This window comes from Erithacus rubecula, assembly GCF_903797595.1.
Source record: "Erithacus rubecula genome assembly, chromosome: 16".
Lineage (NCBI taxonomy): Eukaryota > Metazoa > Chordata > Aves > Passeriformes > Muscicapidae > Erithacus > Erithacus rubecula.
In genome coordinates this window covers 12,481,507-12,498,068 of record NC_136668.1, presented here as the reverse complement: position 1 = coordinate 12,498,068, position 16,562 = coordinate 12,481,507, and the positions used below count along the sequence as shown (strand labels likewise).

General features: G+C 55.0%; 1 protein-coding gene across 1 annotated transcript; it reads left to right on the top strand.

Moving 5' to 3' along the window:
- Window positions 1-1,495: 1,495 nt before the first annotated feature.
- On the top strand, window positions 1,496-15,150 carry LOC306808822 (LON peptidase N-terminal domain and RING finger protein 1-like). The gene is made up of 12 exons (XM_079319811.1): window positions 1,496-1,928; window positions 5,540-5,658; window positions 6,040-6,162; window positions 6,354-6,479; window positions 7,121-7,253; window positions 7,989-8,082; window positions 9,171-9,285; window positions 9,918-10,039; window positions 10,706-10,864; window positions 11,520-11,682; window positions 11,768-11,914; window positions 12,967-15,150. The coding sequence occupies exons 1-12, from the start codon at window positions 1,565-1,567 to the stop codon at window positions 13,159-13,161; spliced, it is 1,860 nt and encodes a 619-aa protein (XP_079175937.1). The 5' UTR covers window positions 1,496-1,564; the 3' UTR covers window positions 13,162-15,150.
- The last annotated feature ends 1,412 nt before the right edge of the window (window positions 15,151-16,562 follow it).

The window sequence follows — 16,562 nt, the reverse complement described above, 5'->3', positions numbered from 1 at the left end:
GTTACCCAGGCTTTGATGGAAACTAAACCATGAAAGGAGAGTGTCTGGTGTGAATTACCTTTATTCACTGACAAATGCCCATGGGAGAGCTGCTGGGGGAAGGGATGTGCAAGGTCCTCTGAGGTGGGGGGGGAGGGGGAGAACTAAAGACTGACCCTGCAGATGGGGACATGGAAAATGCCTCTTGCTGGGCAGAGTCCCAGTCAGACTCCAGTGCTCCCAGGGTGACCACTGCCCCTAATGCCAAACTTAGCTTTTCAGGGCAGTGCTACCAAATGTCACCTGAGATTTCTCCAGTCCAGAGGGATCACTTAAAAAGATAACGGAGAAACCAGTAAAGCCTATCAAGCTCACATAAAATGCTTAGTTGTTGAGCTTTTAAAACCACTCACTAGCTGTTTAATGTAATTGCAATAGATTTGGAAACAAAACCTGCTCCACAGCCCAAACCTCTGCCAGCCACTCCCTCAGTGGGGCACTGGTTCCACCAGCACTGAGGTCCCGCTGCTGATCTCCCTCCCTGAGCAGCCCTGCCAGTGTGTGCGTGGGTTTGGATTGTTTTTGGGGACACACAAACGAGCCCTTGGGGAATGTGCATCATCCTTATGTAAATTCTGATCTACTAAGCTCCAGAGCTGCCAGATTTCAGCTGTTTTTCTCGGCACCTGCTGTGCAAGACCTGCTGGCTTTTTGCTGTGGTGAGGGGATGCATCTCCCTTGTGACACCAAGCCCATCCCGGGGGTCTGTGAGTGGGAAGGGGATTGTCCACATGCAGGCTCTGAATTCATTCAGTTTTGGGTAAATGGAGCATCTGAGGGAGTTGCAGTTTCCCGTGTACGCTGGAGGAGTGCCCCTTTGCCCCCAAACACGATGGGTTTCCATGGAGGGTAATGCAAAGAGGCATCTGGTGCAACCCAGCTCAGCATCCTGCCCTGCTCTGGAGCACCACAACAGCCAGCACCCCACCCCTCAGGGACCCCAGGTATCCCACCCTCCTGTCCCCATCACAGAGCACCCTGTGTACCCCGAAACACCCCCAGCACTCTGCACTTGTCCTGCTTTAGGGGGCCCCAGACCCCCGGGACCCCGTGCCCATCTGGTGCAGAGCTTTCCGGCGCACGGCTTCAGAGCGGCTCACCCCGCACCCCGGCTGCTCCGGAGCCCCCCAATATCCCGGCACCCCGGCTGCGGGGGATCGGCAGCGATCCCGCATCCCGGCTCGGGGGGATCGGCGGCGATCCCGCATCCCGGCTGCGGGGGTCGGCACGCACCCGCACTCCCGGATCCCCCCGCACTCCCGGGTCCCCCCGCACTCCCGCCGCCCCTCGCCCGCCCGGCGCCCCCGGTTCCGCGGGCTCCGTTACGAAACGCGGCCGGGGCGGGGCGGCGCGGGCGGCGGCGGCCAATGGAGGCCGGGGCAGCCCCGGCACCGGCGCCTGCCCGGGGTCGCTGCGGCGGGCCGGGCCGGCGGCGCCGCGGGGCGATGCGCGGGGGCGCGGCGGCGGCCGGGGCGTGCGGGCACCGCCGGCTTTAGGGACAGGGACAGCTCCCCCGAGCGCCGCCATGAGCGGCCCCCACAGCCCGAGCTCCCCAGCGCCCGGGGAGAGCCCGTCCCTCGGGCTGGACCTGCTGCGCTGCCCCTGCTGCCGCCGGCTGCTCTGGGAGCCGGTCACCGCGTCCTGCGGTCACTCCTTCTGCAAGCCGTGCCTCGGCGGGGCCGGGCCGGCCCGCTGCCCGCTGTGCCAGGAGCGGCTGGAGCTGCTGGGCGTTCCGGCGGCTCGGTGCAGCGTGGTGCTGTGCGGGATCCTGGAGCGATGCGTGCCGCCCGAGCTGCGGCTGGCCGCGCTGGCCGAGCGCGCCCGGGAGCGCCTGGCCCGCGGGGACGCGCGGGAGGCGCTGAGGATGGCGCAGAGAGGGGTCGAGCTGGGTAAGGACCACCGGGATGGGGGGCTGGCAGTGCGATGGTGGGGTGCGGGCTGAGAGGGGCCAGCACAGCAGCCCGAGAGACGGGCTGGGATGTCGCGGCTGCGAGTACCAGTGTTGGTGACCATGTAGGTCACCGTGTCCCTGCAGCTCAGTGCGCTCCGAGCCTGCACCGTCCGGAGCTGGAAGACGTGGGAAGCTGGAAGTGTTGTAAGGCAGGGCTGGTGGGGATGGGGATGGGAAGGGGGAACGCAGCTGCCGGGCATTTCTTCCATGTCCGTGGATGTCCCGAGGTGCTGGGAGCGGTGGGATGCCCGGCAAAGCGCGCTGCTCATCCCCTGCCAGGGCCTGTGTCCCATCGGCCACGTGCTGCTGGAGGGCAACGAGCAGCAGATGCTCACGTCTTGCAGCCCGGGCATATTTCAGGGTCAGAGGAAGAGCTCTGCCCAGGGGGTGGCCATTATGTAAAGTGGTTGGGACTTGTCCAGTCGGGGCTGGACACGTCCATCCCCGGAGCCTGGCGAGGACACAGCCCTGGCGGAGCTCCTGTGCCAGCCCCACCGTGCGGGACCTTCTGCAGCCCCTCCGGCCACACAGCGCCTGCAGGGCCAGGGTCGGGCCCGGGGGTAGGGTTTGATCTGCTTTAATGCGTGGCTGTAAGTGCATTTCTTGGAAAGTAATACTTAAATAAAAGGGTTATACAATGTGTCTGGAGCAGGGGGTTGGGGCGACGGAGGCAGTTTCCTTTCTCCGCGGCGTTTCTATGACAGCGCTGAGCTCTCCTCCCGCAGCGCAGGCTCTTATTCATCGCCTGCTGCGAGACAAGCGCCAGAGGTTCAGGGTAAGCCTGGAAACCAAGGGCTGAGCGGACCGGTCGATCCTGGTGCTGGCAGCAGAAAACAGGTCCTTTTATGCAACCTCCAGAGGCATCCGTCTCTCCCTGCACACCCTCCTTCAGAGTAAAGGCACATGCACACTTCTCTAGTACTCATTTGCCAGGTTTTTGCCTGATTAGGGTGTACAATTACACATTTATTCAAAAATCTGTTTTTAGTATAAAGAGGAAACATTGCAAACTCTGTCCTCACTGTTCCCTGCACGTTCTGTTCCCCGAAAGTCAGGGAAGTCTGGCAGAGGACAAGAAGGAAATTGCAGTCACAGCCTGAGCTCTGGTGAACCTGTGCTTGCTGGGGCTGCCAGGCTCAGCACGTGGGTGGTGCTTTCAGGATGTGTTTTCCAGCTCCTGCAGCCTGCAGCCAGCTTTCAGCTGCACCACTTTTTATGGGCTGCCTTTCACTTTGAAACAGAGCCACTGATAAATGTTTGACCCATGGGGATGTTTTATTTGGTGTTCAGTGTGGAGTGATAGGCCAGTCTGCAGTGCCCTGCTCAGCCCAGCCTGTAGAGCAGCTCACTTTGCTGGGGTGGAAAACAACTGTCAACTTTTTATCTTCATTCTTTCTGAGTGAACAACAGAGAAATGCACTGTAATGTGTAGCACAGGAGGCCCTCTGACATGGAGCACAGAGGCTGGCGGGTCTCTGGGGCTGCCAGCTGGCTGATGGCCCTGGTGTGTAATGATATCATGGATCAAAAATAGCTGCAGCAGCAGAGAAATGCAGAAATCATTGCCCTGTTTTACACATCTGTAGTGGGGTGTTTTTTTGGCCAAATCAGTCGATTTATTGCTGGGCTGTGCAAATGTTTGAATGGGTTTGCCCACTTGGAAAATAAGCCTCTAGACTTTGTACCTATTTGGTCATCCCTACCCATTGTTAGGGGCTGGGATATTTCATCTCTGGATGGCTGCTTGTGGGACAGGGTACTGAGCAGCAAGTTCCCATGTTTCCTGATTTGAGCCCTAAAATTGGCTAATATTATAAAGGAAAAAAGTCTCCCAGGTGTTGCTCTGCTGCACAGCTCAGCATTGGCAGTGCAGCTTTTGGTGCAGGAGTGGCTGTGCCTGGCTCTGCTGCTCTCTGGGCTAGGGTGACACCAGGCAGGGAGCAAAGTCCCACTGTGCTGCGTGCTGGGCATGGGGACAAGGAGGCAATAGCCATGGCAGAGTTTCCTCTCTGTGGTGAGAAGTGGTGGGTGCCTGGGCAGGGTGGCAGCAGAGGCAGGCAGGGAAATGGGCAGATGCTTCCTGCACCCAGCTGTGGTAGGGCTGCCAGTCCTGACCTGCAGTTTGCTGGCAGAGCTGCATCAGCACCGTGCTTGAACCAGGCCAGGAGGAAATGCTGCTGGGTTTGGAAGTGCAGGAGAGACATCATCAACAGTGATGTTTCCTGGTGATTGCTGATCAGCTGCCAGCCAGGCCCACGGACCCAGCTTGCCTCTGAGAGAGCTCCTGGCTCTTCAGCAAGGTGATGCCCACACCACATTTGGCAGAGCAAATGCAGCAGCAGTGCCTGCAAATGGTGCTGGGTTTATGATAGGAGGCTGCTTCAGTCCCAGCATCCTGCAGGGCCACCACCTGTTACCTGTGCTGGACCTACCACCATCCCACAGGGAGCTGGGAGCCAGTGGGGGGACCTGCACAACACTGGAGCCTCCCCAAATGCTCCCAAAGGGAGCAACAAGTCCCCAACCCTCAGCAGCTTTGAGCTGATGCTCAGAGCTGGGGGAATACAGGGCTGGATGCACAGACCTGTTACCTGAGCTGGAGCACCAGTACTGCACTGCATGTAGGTCACCTCCATGAGCTGTGATATAACGGGGTGGGTCTGGGCATCTCTGCATTTCAAACCCACAGACATTGCCACACCTGGTTACTCCATGTGTGTGGGCTCTTGGGGTGCTGCTTCCTTGCTCTCCCTGACATCCCCCAACCCAATTCTGCCACTGGCAGTGCTGATAGGAATGGAGGTCTTTATGTAGTTTTTCAAGGCAGGAAAGAAGAGGATCTCTCTGCCAGTTTTTTAGGAAAAGGCAGGAGCATGTAATGCTTGGTGTCATGACTAGCAATGCCTGTGGGACCTTAGTCCCCCCAACACCCTAATGTCCCATCAGTGACACCTTGCTGACAAGGAACTCGATCCTCAGTTACCTTCCTCAGTTTTGGGAAATCTCAGCCTTTTCTGATACTTGGAAACCCCAGGTGTGTGGTGCAGGCAGATTCTTGCACCCCCTTGGCTTCTCCTCTGCCCCAGGGGAGCAGTGACAGCCAGGTGGGTCTGGGAGTCCAGGTATCCAGCACTGCAGTCCTGTTTGGTAACGTGTTATTGTGAGTCTGCAGGGTGAGTCACATCACAGAGCCTGCTGTGGCCACAGCCCTGTAGGAACTATGTCTATGGTAGAGCTTTTAGCTGCATCCCAAAAAGATGGATGAAAGCCCAGATCTCAGCATGGCTAAGCCCTGAGGCAGTGGTGGGACCTCTTGGCTGAGGGTGTTTAGGGAAGATGGGGGAAAAAACAAAGGGAAGAACCTCAAAGAATTTAAAACTGGTTATTTAGGGGAAATAACTTCCTTGCTGAGGCTTACAAAGCCAGTACCTCCTGATGAAGAGCACTGCAGGCAGTGCTCAGGGATGCTGTGGTGGCCTCTCCCCATCCTCCTCCATCCCCACTGCCTCTCAGGGCTCATCTGACGAGTGCTCTGGTTTCTCTTTGCAGCCCTGGACTGCAGCTCCCTGCAGCTGTGCAGGGCAGAGGCACTGCTGGCACTGGGGCAGCACCCACAGGCCCTGGAGGAGCTGGATGCTGTGTGCAGGGCTGAGCCTGGAGAGCATGAGGTGAGACCAGCCACACTGCACAGGAGCAGTTTGTCCCTCTCCCCAGTTCTCCATTGGATTCATCTGCTCAGAAATGCACCTGACAGACCCCTTGGGCTGCAAATCAAGGTGGCAGGTGCTGCTCTCACAGGAGAGCTCTGGCACCTTCACTCCTTCTCCAGCTCTCCCTAGGCTTGGCTTTTGCAAGTGCTGCACTTTGGAGTCCTGGGTTTTGAGGCAGATCTGATCAGGGGAGCAGTGATGTGCCTGGGTGCTTTGGCTTGGGATGGGAGCAGGCAGGAGGCAAAGGGACATTCCCTTGGGGTTGGCAGAGGAGCTGAAGGGACACATGCTCAACTGGTCACTGCCTCATAGTCACCACGTGTTTTTTCTGCCCTGCAGGCCTTCTTCAGGAAAGGGAAGGTGCTCCTGGAGATGGGGCAGAGAGCTGAAGCCCTGCTAGCATTGGAACACTGCCTGAAACTCAGTCCCCATTTCCAGCCAGCTCAGAGAGAGATGGAGAAGGTGTGTGGGCTCTGCCATGTTCCTGTGCTCTCACATCACAGGGACATGTCCTTGTGCTCTGAAGGACTCAACAGAGTGCTCAGCCAGCACAGAAACCTTCTGCAGTGAGAGGAAGGGTGCTTTGGGGAAAAAGAGAGACCCTCCCTGCTTTTTCCTCCTAGCATCCCCCAGCCCTTGCTTTGTCCTTACAGATCATCATGGAAGCTGATGCTCCTCAGCCAAGCACAGCTGCACACCTGGGGGATGCTCACCTGAGCTCAGCTGGTTCCCAGCTAAATGGAGGGAGCCCAGCACTCCCATCTTCCACACAAGCTCAGGTAAGAGCCTGCAATACCCGAGTCTGCAAAGAGACTTAATGTCCCTCTGGGACATCCCAGTTGCCCAGTGATGGGAAAGGAGCTGTGCAGGACATGCAGCCATGCTTACCTGGTTTTGTGCTGGGATGAGAATCTGCAGATAGTGGAGGGTGGGAGAGCAGGTACCATCAGGGTTGGTGATGTGGGGACTCAAGAAACAGAGGAGACTCTCTGTTCATCTCACTACATTCAGTAAAAAAAAAAAAAAAATGAAAAAAAGAAGTGAGTTTAATTTTTTTTCATCTAAAAAACACATTTGAGAATAGTTCAGACCACTAGCAGCTGTTAAGGGAAGGTTGTATTTTTCTCTTTGCCTTCTATAAACAAACTTAGAAGGTTTGCAGAGAAGAGGGAATTCAGAAAATGGGCTCAGATACAGCCAATAGCAGTTGGTATGTCTGGACAGAGTGAGCCCATGCTTTAACCATGTGATGGGCAGCAGTGTCTGAAGGCCACTCTCCTGCTGTCCTGCAGATGCCAGGTGCCCATGTACAGCAGCACACCAGGAAACCTCCCATGCCATCAGGCTTGGTGGGACAGATGGCACTGTGCATTCAGAGGGAGAAGAAGGTTTGGGCTCAATTTCATCTTGCTGTGCCTAGGATCAGGAGGGAGAGCTGGCAGATGGCCGAGGGGATGCTGGGCCTGAGCACAGCCAGGACACAGCCACCCTTTCCCAGCCAGGACAACGGCAGGAGCTGGAGACTTGGGCAGAGAGTCAGGGCCAGTGGTTGGGTGAGTGTCATCAAAGGTACCACAGTGTTGTGTCATGCAAAATATTTGTTTGAAATCCATTTTGGCACTGAAAACTTGGTGTTTGCACTGTGTCCAGCTCAACAAATAAATATCCCAGGGGCACATGATGGGGCAGCTTTGGTCAGGACCTGATCTTGCTGTGTTGAGCTGGTGAACATACACCAAACCTTTGGCTCAGCTTGTTGACAAGTTCTTGCTGAAGCCAGCCATCACTTGTACCCTGTGTGGAGTCAGGGAGAGGCTTTGTTTGGTTCCCATGGGTTCAGATGGGTTTTGGTTCAGATTAAATTTCTGTGTGGGGGACAGGACATGCCATGATCTGGGGAAGGAGCACCTCCATCAGCATTAACTTGTCATCAGTGTCCAGCCAGGTGGCTGCCACATACCTGGGTTTGCATAAAGCACTGATGGCTCATGGCAGGTCTCCAGAAACTTCCATCCTGGAGCTTTTTGGGGTACTTTGCTACCCAGTGCCTCAGTTTCCCTGCCTGCAAAAGGAGGAGATACTACCTTCCTCCACCAAGTACCATGAGACCCACTGACACAAGTTATGGATGAACACAAATGGGATTTATGTTGCATTTCCTAATGGTTTTGTTTTTCTTTGACACTTCCAAAGCACTTTGTGGGGCAGTTATGCCTCAGAACGAGGTCAGAAAGCAAAGATTAATTTTCTATATTGAAATGGGGGGTTGTCTTCTCTTTTTCCTCTAGGTAACAAGGAGGAAACAGCAGCAGCAAAGTGTACCCAGCCATGCCTTGAGGAGTCACTGAGCATATCTGACTTGGAGTGCTCCCTCTGCATACGGTGAGTTCTCCTGCACGAGAGCTTTTAGGATGAAAAATTGGCACCTGATGGTTTTCTTTACATGGTGTGCACATTTATTCATGTCTTAATAAAAGCTCAGTCCTGACAACTGCTGAGATGTAGGTTTTGGTAGAGTTAGGAGGGGAGGGCAGGGCCATGGGACACCCTGCCAGGCTGCAGGAGTTCAGATCACCCTGCTCAGGGTGCAGCATCACTGGGGCTGTATCCCTTGGGACAGAAGTGTGGAGGTGGGGGTGTTCAGTGGAGTCAAAGACCAAAAGCAGTGGTTGCCCTTTGTGCCTGCAGGCTGGGACAGGAAGGTGTTGCCCAGGGAAATTCCCCCCATGATGGGGATATTGCAGACCTAGAGGGGAGCATTTCTGAGCTCTTTGCCTGGTGCAGGTGGAAAAGAGAATGGGGTAGAGCCTGTGTTTGTCTGCTGGCTCAGGGCTGGGGAGGCACTGCCACAGGGCATGCTGAAACCAGGCTGTTGTTCCTGGTGTGTCCCAGCCCATGGAGCAGTTGTGTAAGTGGCTGCTGGCAGAGAGCTGGGTGGGTGTTGCACTGCCAGACATGCAAGTCGGCCAAGGTCCTGCATGGCAGCTTTTTCCAGGTCTGTTCATGGGGGAGAGAGATTGAGGCTGCATCTTATCTGAACTACGTGAATTTGGATCTCTTCTGAAAGAATAAAATAGTGTTTAGGAGGAGTCAGGGCTTTCTTGAGCCCTTAGTTTATTTTCTGATGCTGGGGTTACCTGGGAGCAGCTTGAGTACTTGCTGCTGGCCCTGCTGCTGGAGCAGGGGGAAGGAGGAACTTTCCTGTCAATGGCCTTTGGATTACACACCACCAGGGGTGTCTGGGGCACCTGGCAGGACCAAGGGGTGTCATGTGTGCATTGATGGGTCTGCTGGGATTCCATGGAGACCCTGCAGAGCTCAGGCCTGGAGCAATTCTCATCTTACCTCACTGGTCCAGCCCAGCAGTCTGAGCCCAGACTTGCTAATTAAAGTCTCTCTCTGCCAGACTTCCCTGTGCTCCTTTCCCTTGGTTCTCTCTGCTATCCACTGACTCTCTTCATCCTTTGCAGGATGTTCTTGGAGCCAGTGACGACGCCCTGTGGTCACACCTTCTGCAAGGAGTGCCTGGAACGCTGCCTGGACCACCGGCCCAACTGCCCCCTGTGCAAACACAGCCTGAGAGAGGTGAGGGCACGAGCCCTGCAGGATGGAGCTCAGGGAGAGCTGGGAGCCAGCTCCAGCTGCTGGCTGTGTGCCCAGGGCTGGGGTGGAACCTGCACTGCTCTTGCATTAGCAGCTCCCTGGCGCAGCAGTGTCAGCTCCACTCGCTTGGGAATGACCAGACAGTTGATAATTAAGACCAAGAGATTCATTTCCACAAGGTGCCATAGTGATTTAGTGAGATTGTAAACAGGAGAAGTGAGAGAGAGAGAGAGAAGCAAATGCTAATTACTTTAAAAAATGGAAATGGATGGAAAACTTGCTAGCCTGGAGATTTGATTTAATCTTTAATGAAAAGGGATTCGGATGAGACCATCAGGGAAATTAGGTTGTCATACAAGGACTGCATCACTGTCAGAGACAGGACTCTGTGTTGGACAGGCCCTGGCTCTGAGCTGTGTCTGCAGGTCTCAGTGGAGCTGACATCCCATCCTGCTCTATGGCTCAACATCCCCCAATAGGTTTTATCCCTGACTTTCTCTGCTCTAAAATTACCTTCAGTTCCAATAAAAGTGAGCGTGATTCAGAGTCCTGCAGGACCTCAGGGCTTCTTCCCTGCTCTTCTCCAACCTATTTTTGGGTCTAATTCCTTTCAGTACCTGAAGGCTGGGAGGTACAACCCCACAGTGCTGCTGCAGGACATCCTGCTGGCCACCTTCCCCACACAGCTGGCTGAGCGCCGGGAGCTGCACCGGGCAGAGATGGCTGAGCTCTCCAAGTAAGCAGGGACTGCTCCTGTGTGAGTGTGGGTGTGCACAGGGGGACTGGAAGGGGCTCTGAGAGGGCTGTGCACACCCCATACCATTGCTCTGGCTTAGTGCTGCCCAGGTGATGTCTGTCCCACCTCCAGGAACACACTGCAGCAGTGCTGTGTGGGTGGGGACGTGCCCCATGAGGCACCTGGGGGTGAGGGACCAGCTTTGCAAGAAGCTGTTTTGTGGGCAGAATCTGTCCTTGGTCTCATGGTGAAGCAAGTGGAAGCTTTAAAAAATTCACAGAACTCACAGAATGCCTGGGTTGGAAGAGACCTTCAAGATCATTGAGTCTAACACATGCCCTAACACCTCAACTAGACCATGGCACTGAGTGCTGCATCCAACCCTTTTTTAAACACATCCAGGGATGGTGACTGCACTACCTCCCTGGGCAGACCATTCCAGAACTTTATCACTCTTTCAGTGAAAAACCTTTTCCTAATATCTAAACTATTTTTCCCTTGACACAGCTTGAGACTGTGTCCCCTCCTTCTCTTTAGTGTTGCTCTGTGCTGGAGCATCACTTCTTGTGGTTAAGGACACACCTGGTTTGGGGGAGCAGCTGATGCAGAACCATTGGGATGGGATTTGCTTGGAGAGGCATTACAGTTGTTTCTCCTGTCCCTCAGCCTGACCAAGAACATCCCCATCTTCGTGTGCACGATGTCCTTCCCTGGCATGCCCTGCCCTCTGCACGTCTTCGAGCCTCGGTACCGCCTGATGATCCGGCGCTGCCAGGAGAGCGGCACCAGGAGGTTTGGCATGTGCATATATGAGAATGGGAAAAGGTGAGCTCCTGGGCAGGCTGCCCCTGCCCCAAATGTCTAAAATACAGAGAGATTTTCCTCTCAGTGCTGTCTCACAGCAGGGAGGTGGTGCATTCCCCACGGTGCAGAGTGAAATGGGAGCAAGGAATGAGGCCAGCACTGGAGCTGCACAGAGCCAGTGGCGGCTGTCAAATACAATACAATACAATTCTTGGAACAGCTTCTCACTCATGATGTCTCTGAGCTCCCTGGTTCTCTGGCTGTGACCTCCAGCTCCTCTTAGTGAGCACTGGGAAGACACTTGATTGAATCTCAATTTGCCCCCACCTAGACATCTTTTTCCTGGGCCTTTCCCTGCTTTGGAGATGGTACTTTTAAGAGAAGCAGCTCTCTTGTCACCCGTTAGCCCAGCCCAGCCCTGCTTTGTGTCCCTGTGTCCCTGGTGCTGCTCTCTGTCACCCGTTAGCCCAGCCCAGCCCTGCTCCTGTCCCTGTGTCCCTGGTGCTGCTCTCTGTCACCCATTAGCCCAGCTCAGCCCTGTTCCTGTCCCTGTGTCCCTGGTGCTGCTCTCTTGTCACACATTAGCCCAGCCCAGCCCTGCTTTGTGTCCCTGTGTCCCTGGTGCTGCTCTCTGTCACCCGTTAGCCCAGCCCAGCCCTGCTTTGTGTCCCTGCAGCTTTGCTGACTATGGCTGCATGCTGGAGATCCGTCAGGTGGAGCTGCTGGCGGACGGCCGGTCCTTGGTGGACACCATCGGCCGGCAGCGCTTCCGGGTGCTGAGCCGCGGCCACAGGGACGGCTACCACACTGCTGACATCGAGTACCTGGAGGACAAGAAGGTGAGGGCAGGGCTGGGCAGAATCCTGGGCTGCAGAGGGACAGAACCTCCCTGCAGACACCTGTGCACCTCTTGTCTGCGTTCAGGTGTCCGGGGAGGAGCTGCAGGAGCTGCAGTGCCTGCACGAGAGCACCTACCGGCTGGCCCAGCGGTTCTGTGAGCACGGAGACCTCACCTCCAGACACATCCTGCTGCAGCATGGACCACTGCCTGAGAAGGAGGAGGACATCCAGGTAATGCTCAGAGGGAAGGGATGTACCAAGAGAGCTTCTGAAGCAGCACTGTTCTTGCACTAACCACCCTGCTTCCCTACTTGGCTTCCCCCAGTATGAACAAAAATTCAGTTTTCACCCCTGTTACAGCATTTCTCATTCAGAGAGTTGGTAGGACTTGTCTTGTAAAAATGCTTGATGTTTCTTTATGGGTTCTTTATGGTATGTTTCTTTATGATAAACTGTTCTTGGAAACTGAGCACTGAGTTCTAAAACCTTTCCCAGAATCTTTTCCTAAATGAGAACTGAGAAACTGAACTGTGCATGTTTGAAAACACTTTGGAAAAAAAACCCCAAATTAATTGGCAGAGGCAAGCCCTGCAGTTTGTTGAGTCTGCAGTCTCCTTTCTCACTGTGATCCTTTGAGACAGCCATAGCTGGGCAGAGATGAGGAGCTAAGAGGACAGGATCCAATTTCCTTGTTATACTGCTCTGACACATTCAGATCATGTAGGAGAAAAAAAACCCAAAATGTAATTTTCACTCCTTTAAGAAAGTGTTTCCTCTCTAGATCGTTACAAATATACTCTTGCTGGCTTGTCCCAGGCTAAGGCTGTCCTGGCCTGCAGTCATGTCAATGATGTGCTCAGAAATTACAGAACCACTCACCCTCCTTCAGCTGAATTGAGCTTTTCCTTCTTAGTTTGCCTCAGGTTATAAAAAGGCCACTTTACAAACAGCTGTGCCTGCCTGGCCTGCACCTCACATCTTTGAGTGATGGCCAATATCCCAAAAACAGGGCATGCAGGATTTGGCCTGTGTTTGCTAAAAGCACCGGCTTAAACAGGGAAATGCACAAGTTATTTCATTGTTTCTTTAGTATAGACTTTTTACCAGCTACATCTGTGTCTGAAGGCTCCCTGGAGAATGCTTGTCTGGAAATTAAATTAGTTTGTCCAGCAGTTTTGAGCCTGGATGACGGAAGCGCTGTTCAGACGAGCACTCTGAAGGCCACCCCTGCATTCCCTGGCAGCTCCTGACTGGGGGTCTGTGTGTCCCTGTGTCCCCTGCAGGCTTCAGCAGACGGCCCGGCGTGGTGCTGGTGGCTCATCTCCACGCTGCCCCTGGAGCCCTCCCGCCAGCTGAGCCTGTTCTCCTGCACGTCCCTGCGCTCCCGCCTGCGGCAGCTGCGCCACGTGCTGACGGCGCTGCTGCAGCCTCCTCCCTGCCACCCCCTGCCCCAGCGCAGCCCCCACGGCCGTGTCTGACCCCCTGCACTCACCCCCGCCCTCGGCTCTCTCTCTGGGTGCTGCTCCACGGGTTGTGTGTGGCTTGAGCCCCCCACAGAATCCCCCCAAAAGCTGTGCGCGGCTGTGCCGGCAGCCACACCGTGCCGTCCGTGCCACCAAAGGGGACCCTGGGCTGCAGAGCTGGCTCGTGTCTGCACAGCCACAATCTCTTGCTGAGTGGTTTCTGCACTGAGGAGGATTCTCCTTAGGGCAGGGATTGCCTCGGTTTTGGTAGGTGATGCTGATTTACACAGGAAATTCAGAGGGGAGAGGTGGTACTGGGGAAGCAGAGAAGTTCCAATGGCTTACCCCAGCCTTGGGAGCTGATGGCTCTGCCACTGCTTGCAGCTTTGACTTAGTTTGTGTTTGAACCAGAAGAAAGGTTAAATTCAACAATATGAAACTCTTTGTCTTGCTCCTAATCACCTCCATGGCCACATGGTGAGGAGATGGTTCTCCCTGAATGCTCTCAGGTCCAGACATCCCCTTCCCACTGCTCTGCTCAGTGCTGTGCTGTGTTTGTCACCAGACCCTTCCCCAGGACACTGCCAACCACTCCCCTCACTGCCAGCTCCAAAGCTGTGAAGTGCCATGGGAAGGGGGATTTTTGTCAGCTTTGGTGCTTTTCCCCCTACCCAAAGGCTGCTGTTCCCAACCCTGGCTGGGTTCAGGTTACAGGGTCAGACCTGGGGCCTTGAAGGAGCTGATAGCACAAGGGAATTAAGTCTGGAAGTGCTGTTGTGAGATTTTCTGCTCCTTGGCTAGTGCAATTTTCCCCTGTTCTGTGTTTCTTGTGAACTTTCTGCTTCCTCAGGAGAAAATCGGGATCTCAGCCCAGGCTGGACCCTTGCACTTGGGACCCAGAATAGTTCAGGATCCCCCAAAAGAGCACAGTGAAGTCAAGGGGATCCAAATCTCTGGAAAGGCAGGGAGGGGGTAGGATCAGTGACTGAGGCCATGAGCCACATGTCAGGGGAGTGAGTCTGCTTGTCTCTAGACACAGGACAAAGACTCTCTGGACAGAGCAAACCTCCATGGAAATCCTGAAGATTTGGGATCCTGAAGATTTGGGATTTTTGCCTTTCATCCATAATTTCAGAGGCTTTGGGTTTAATTCTGGCAATGACTTCCACTTAGTTGTTGGATTAGACATTGCTTCTGGAATTTTATCCCAGCATTTCTCAAAGGCTCCACACTTCAGAGAGCTGTTGGATGTGTTTGTGGGGGGGGAGAAAATCAGGGCAGTGATCCTTGCTGCACGTGTGGCTGGGCAGAGCCTGGGGTGGGAGACTGGGCATAGCTCCAGAGCCACCACCTATCCCTGTGCTTCAGTCTCCAGGAGTGAGGAATCCCTGTCCCTCCTGTCCATCAAAGTGCCTCCCTGGAGTGGCAGTCAGGAACTGAGGGTTTGCTCCCCAGGAACCTCTGTGAGCACAGAGCAGCTGAGCACAGCTCAGAGCTGGATCTGCTCCTCTGCCTTTGAGCCCTGCTGCTGGCCCAGGAGCAGCACGAGTTCCAGGGAGCCACATCCTGGGATGTCAGATTGGCATGGGCTGGGGGGGTGATGAAGGGATGCTCTGCAGGCCCAGACAGCTGACAGGATGACACTGCAGTTTGGAAGTGCCTTTCTTTTCCCCAGGGTCAATGGGGGCTCACCCAGTGATATGCCCACCCCAAGCCACTCACCCACCCCCTGAGTTGTCATTTCCCCAGGGTTGGGATGTCCCTGTGGGTCCCTCCAGCAAGGGGTTGGCATGGGGGGGATGCAGGGAGAAGTGTGGCTCTGCACAATGTCACACTGGGGAGCAGCCAGGGACCAGAGCCAGAGTCCCTGGCTGCTTTGGGAAGGGATCCATGCAAATTGCTCCAGTTTGCTTGGAGCACCTTTGTGGTTTTTATTACTCTCTTTGCTCTTGGAATTACATTTTCTTTCAGGTCATTGAAATAAAGACCTTTGTTGTTGTTGTTGTTGTTGTTTTGTTGCTGGTGTTTAACTTTTAGCTGCTCATTAATAAAAGTGCTTGGGCATCCCCTGGGAGATTTGGGGACATGTGGAGAGGTGACACCTTGGCCTTCAGACAGCAAGGTAGGCACAGCGACCACAGTCCAAGGACAGATTGCAACAAGGGAAAGATAAAAAGTGTTTTTGCTCACAGAATGTGTGTCAAACAAGACAGGAGGGATGAGCTCCTGCCTGTCACTGCAGCTAAAGGCTTTGGGGAAGGATGGGATGGAGATCAGTCCAGTAGAGATGCTGACCAGTGTGGGATGACTCTGGAGGCAATGTCCCCAAATGCTGTGGCCAGCATCTGTCCCTGCCCTGCCTTTGCAGCCATGGGCAGAGGGCTGTGAGCTGGGAGTAGGTTAGATTTTAGCAGGTGGCATTAGGGATGAGAGATGATCCAGGGAGATGTGCATGGGTCTAAAATGAGAGGGTGGTCCTGGATGGAAGGTGATGTCCTGCTGGGTCAGCTCTCACTGTCTCTAGCTCCCACCTCACCTCTGCCCTCTGCTTCCCAAAGGTGCCTTCCAGAACACGGGCAAGAAGGGAACTGCCCAGCTGTGCTGTCACCTTTCCTGGGAACATGGAACAGCTGCACACAGGGACAGAACTCAGGTGGTTTGAGATGGCACATAACCCTAAACAGCCCCCATGCTGCAGAGCAGTGTCCCTGCTATCCCATTAATAACTGCCTTCAGGAGGAATGACACCTTGAGTTCCTCCCTAGCAATGCTCTGCAGAAGCAGCTGTGCCCCGATGGAGCCCAGCTCTGAGTGTGGCTGGTGCCAGCCTTTTTTGGTGGCTCTGGCAGCCCAGGCCTTGTGCCTGACCTGTGGCTGGGAGTGCCTGGGAGCCTGGAGCTGGTGAGGATCCCTTTGCCGTGCTGCCCTGCTCCCACTAGATGTCAGGAAGAGGCTGAGTGCGGGCGAGGAGGAAGGCACAGCAGAAGGGATGTGCAGCATCCACTGTTGACAGAGCTTTGGTTTTTGTCTCACTCAGCCCCAAAATCAGCCCTATTCCCAGCTGTAGCCCTATCCAGGCTGCCCTGAGCTCTCCATCAGCACAGGAGAGCTGGGGACTTGTGCAGGTGGCTTTGAGTCCTCCTCCAGCTCCCCCAGCACGCAAGGTCTGTGCTGCAGGCTCCTCTCCCTGCTCCAGCCAGTTTGCTCTCTTTGGGGCTGTCCTGCTCCCCATCATCAGTGCCCAGGCAGAGAGGACCTGGGGGAACAGGGCTGGTGAGGGGCTTGGAACACAAATCCCTGCTGAGGGAGCTGGGGTTGTTCAGCCTGGAGAAAAGGAGACTCAGGGATGACTTTCTCACTCTCTACAACTCCCTGAAAGGTGCCTGTGCTCAGGTGGGGTTGGTCTCTTTTTCCAG

Coding starts and splice junctions, on each gene's coding strand:
- LOC306808822 (XM_079319811.1), top strand. CDS start 1,565: ATGAGCGGCCCCCACAGCCCGAGCTCCCCAGCGCCCGGGGAGAGCCCG. Junction 9,286..9,917: donor GCAAACACAGCCTGAGAGAG/GTGAGGGCACGA, acceptor AATTCCTTTCAG/TACCTGAAGGCTGGGAGGTA. Junction 10,865..11,519: donor ATATATGAGAATGGGAAAAG/GTGAGCTCCTGG, acceptor GTGTCCCTGCAG/CTTTGCTGACTATGGCTGCA.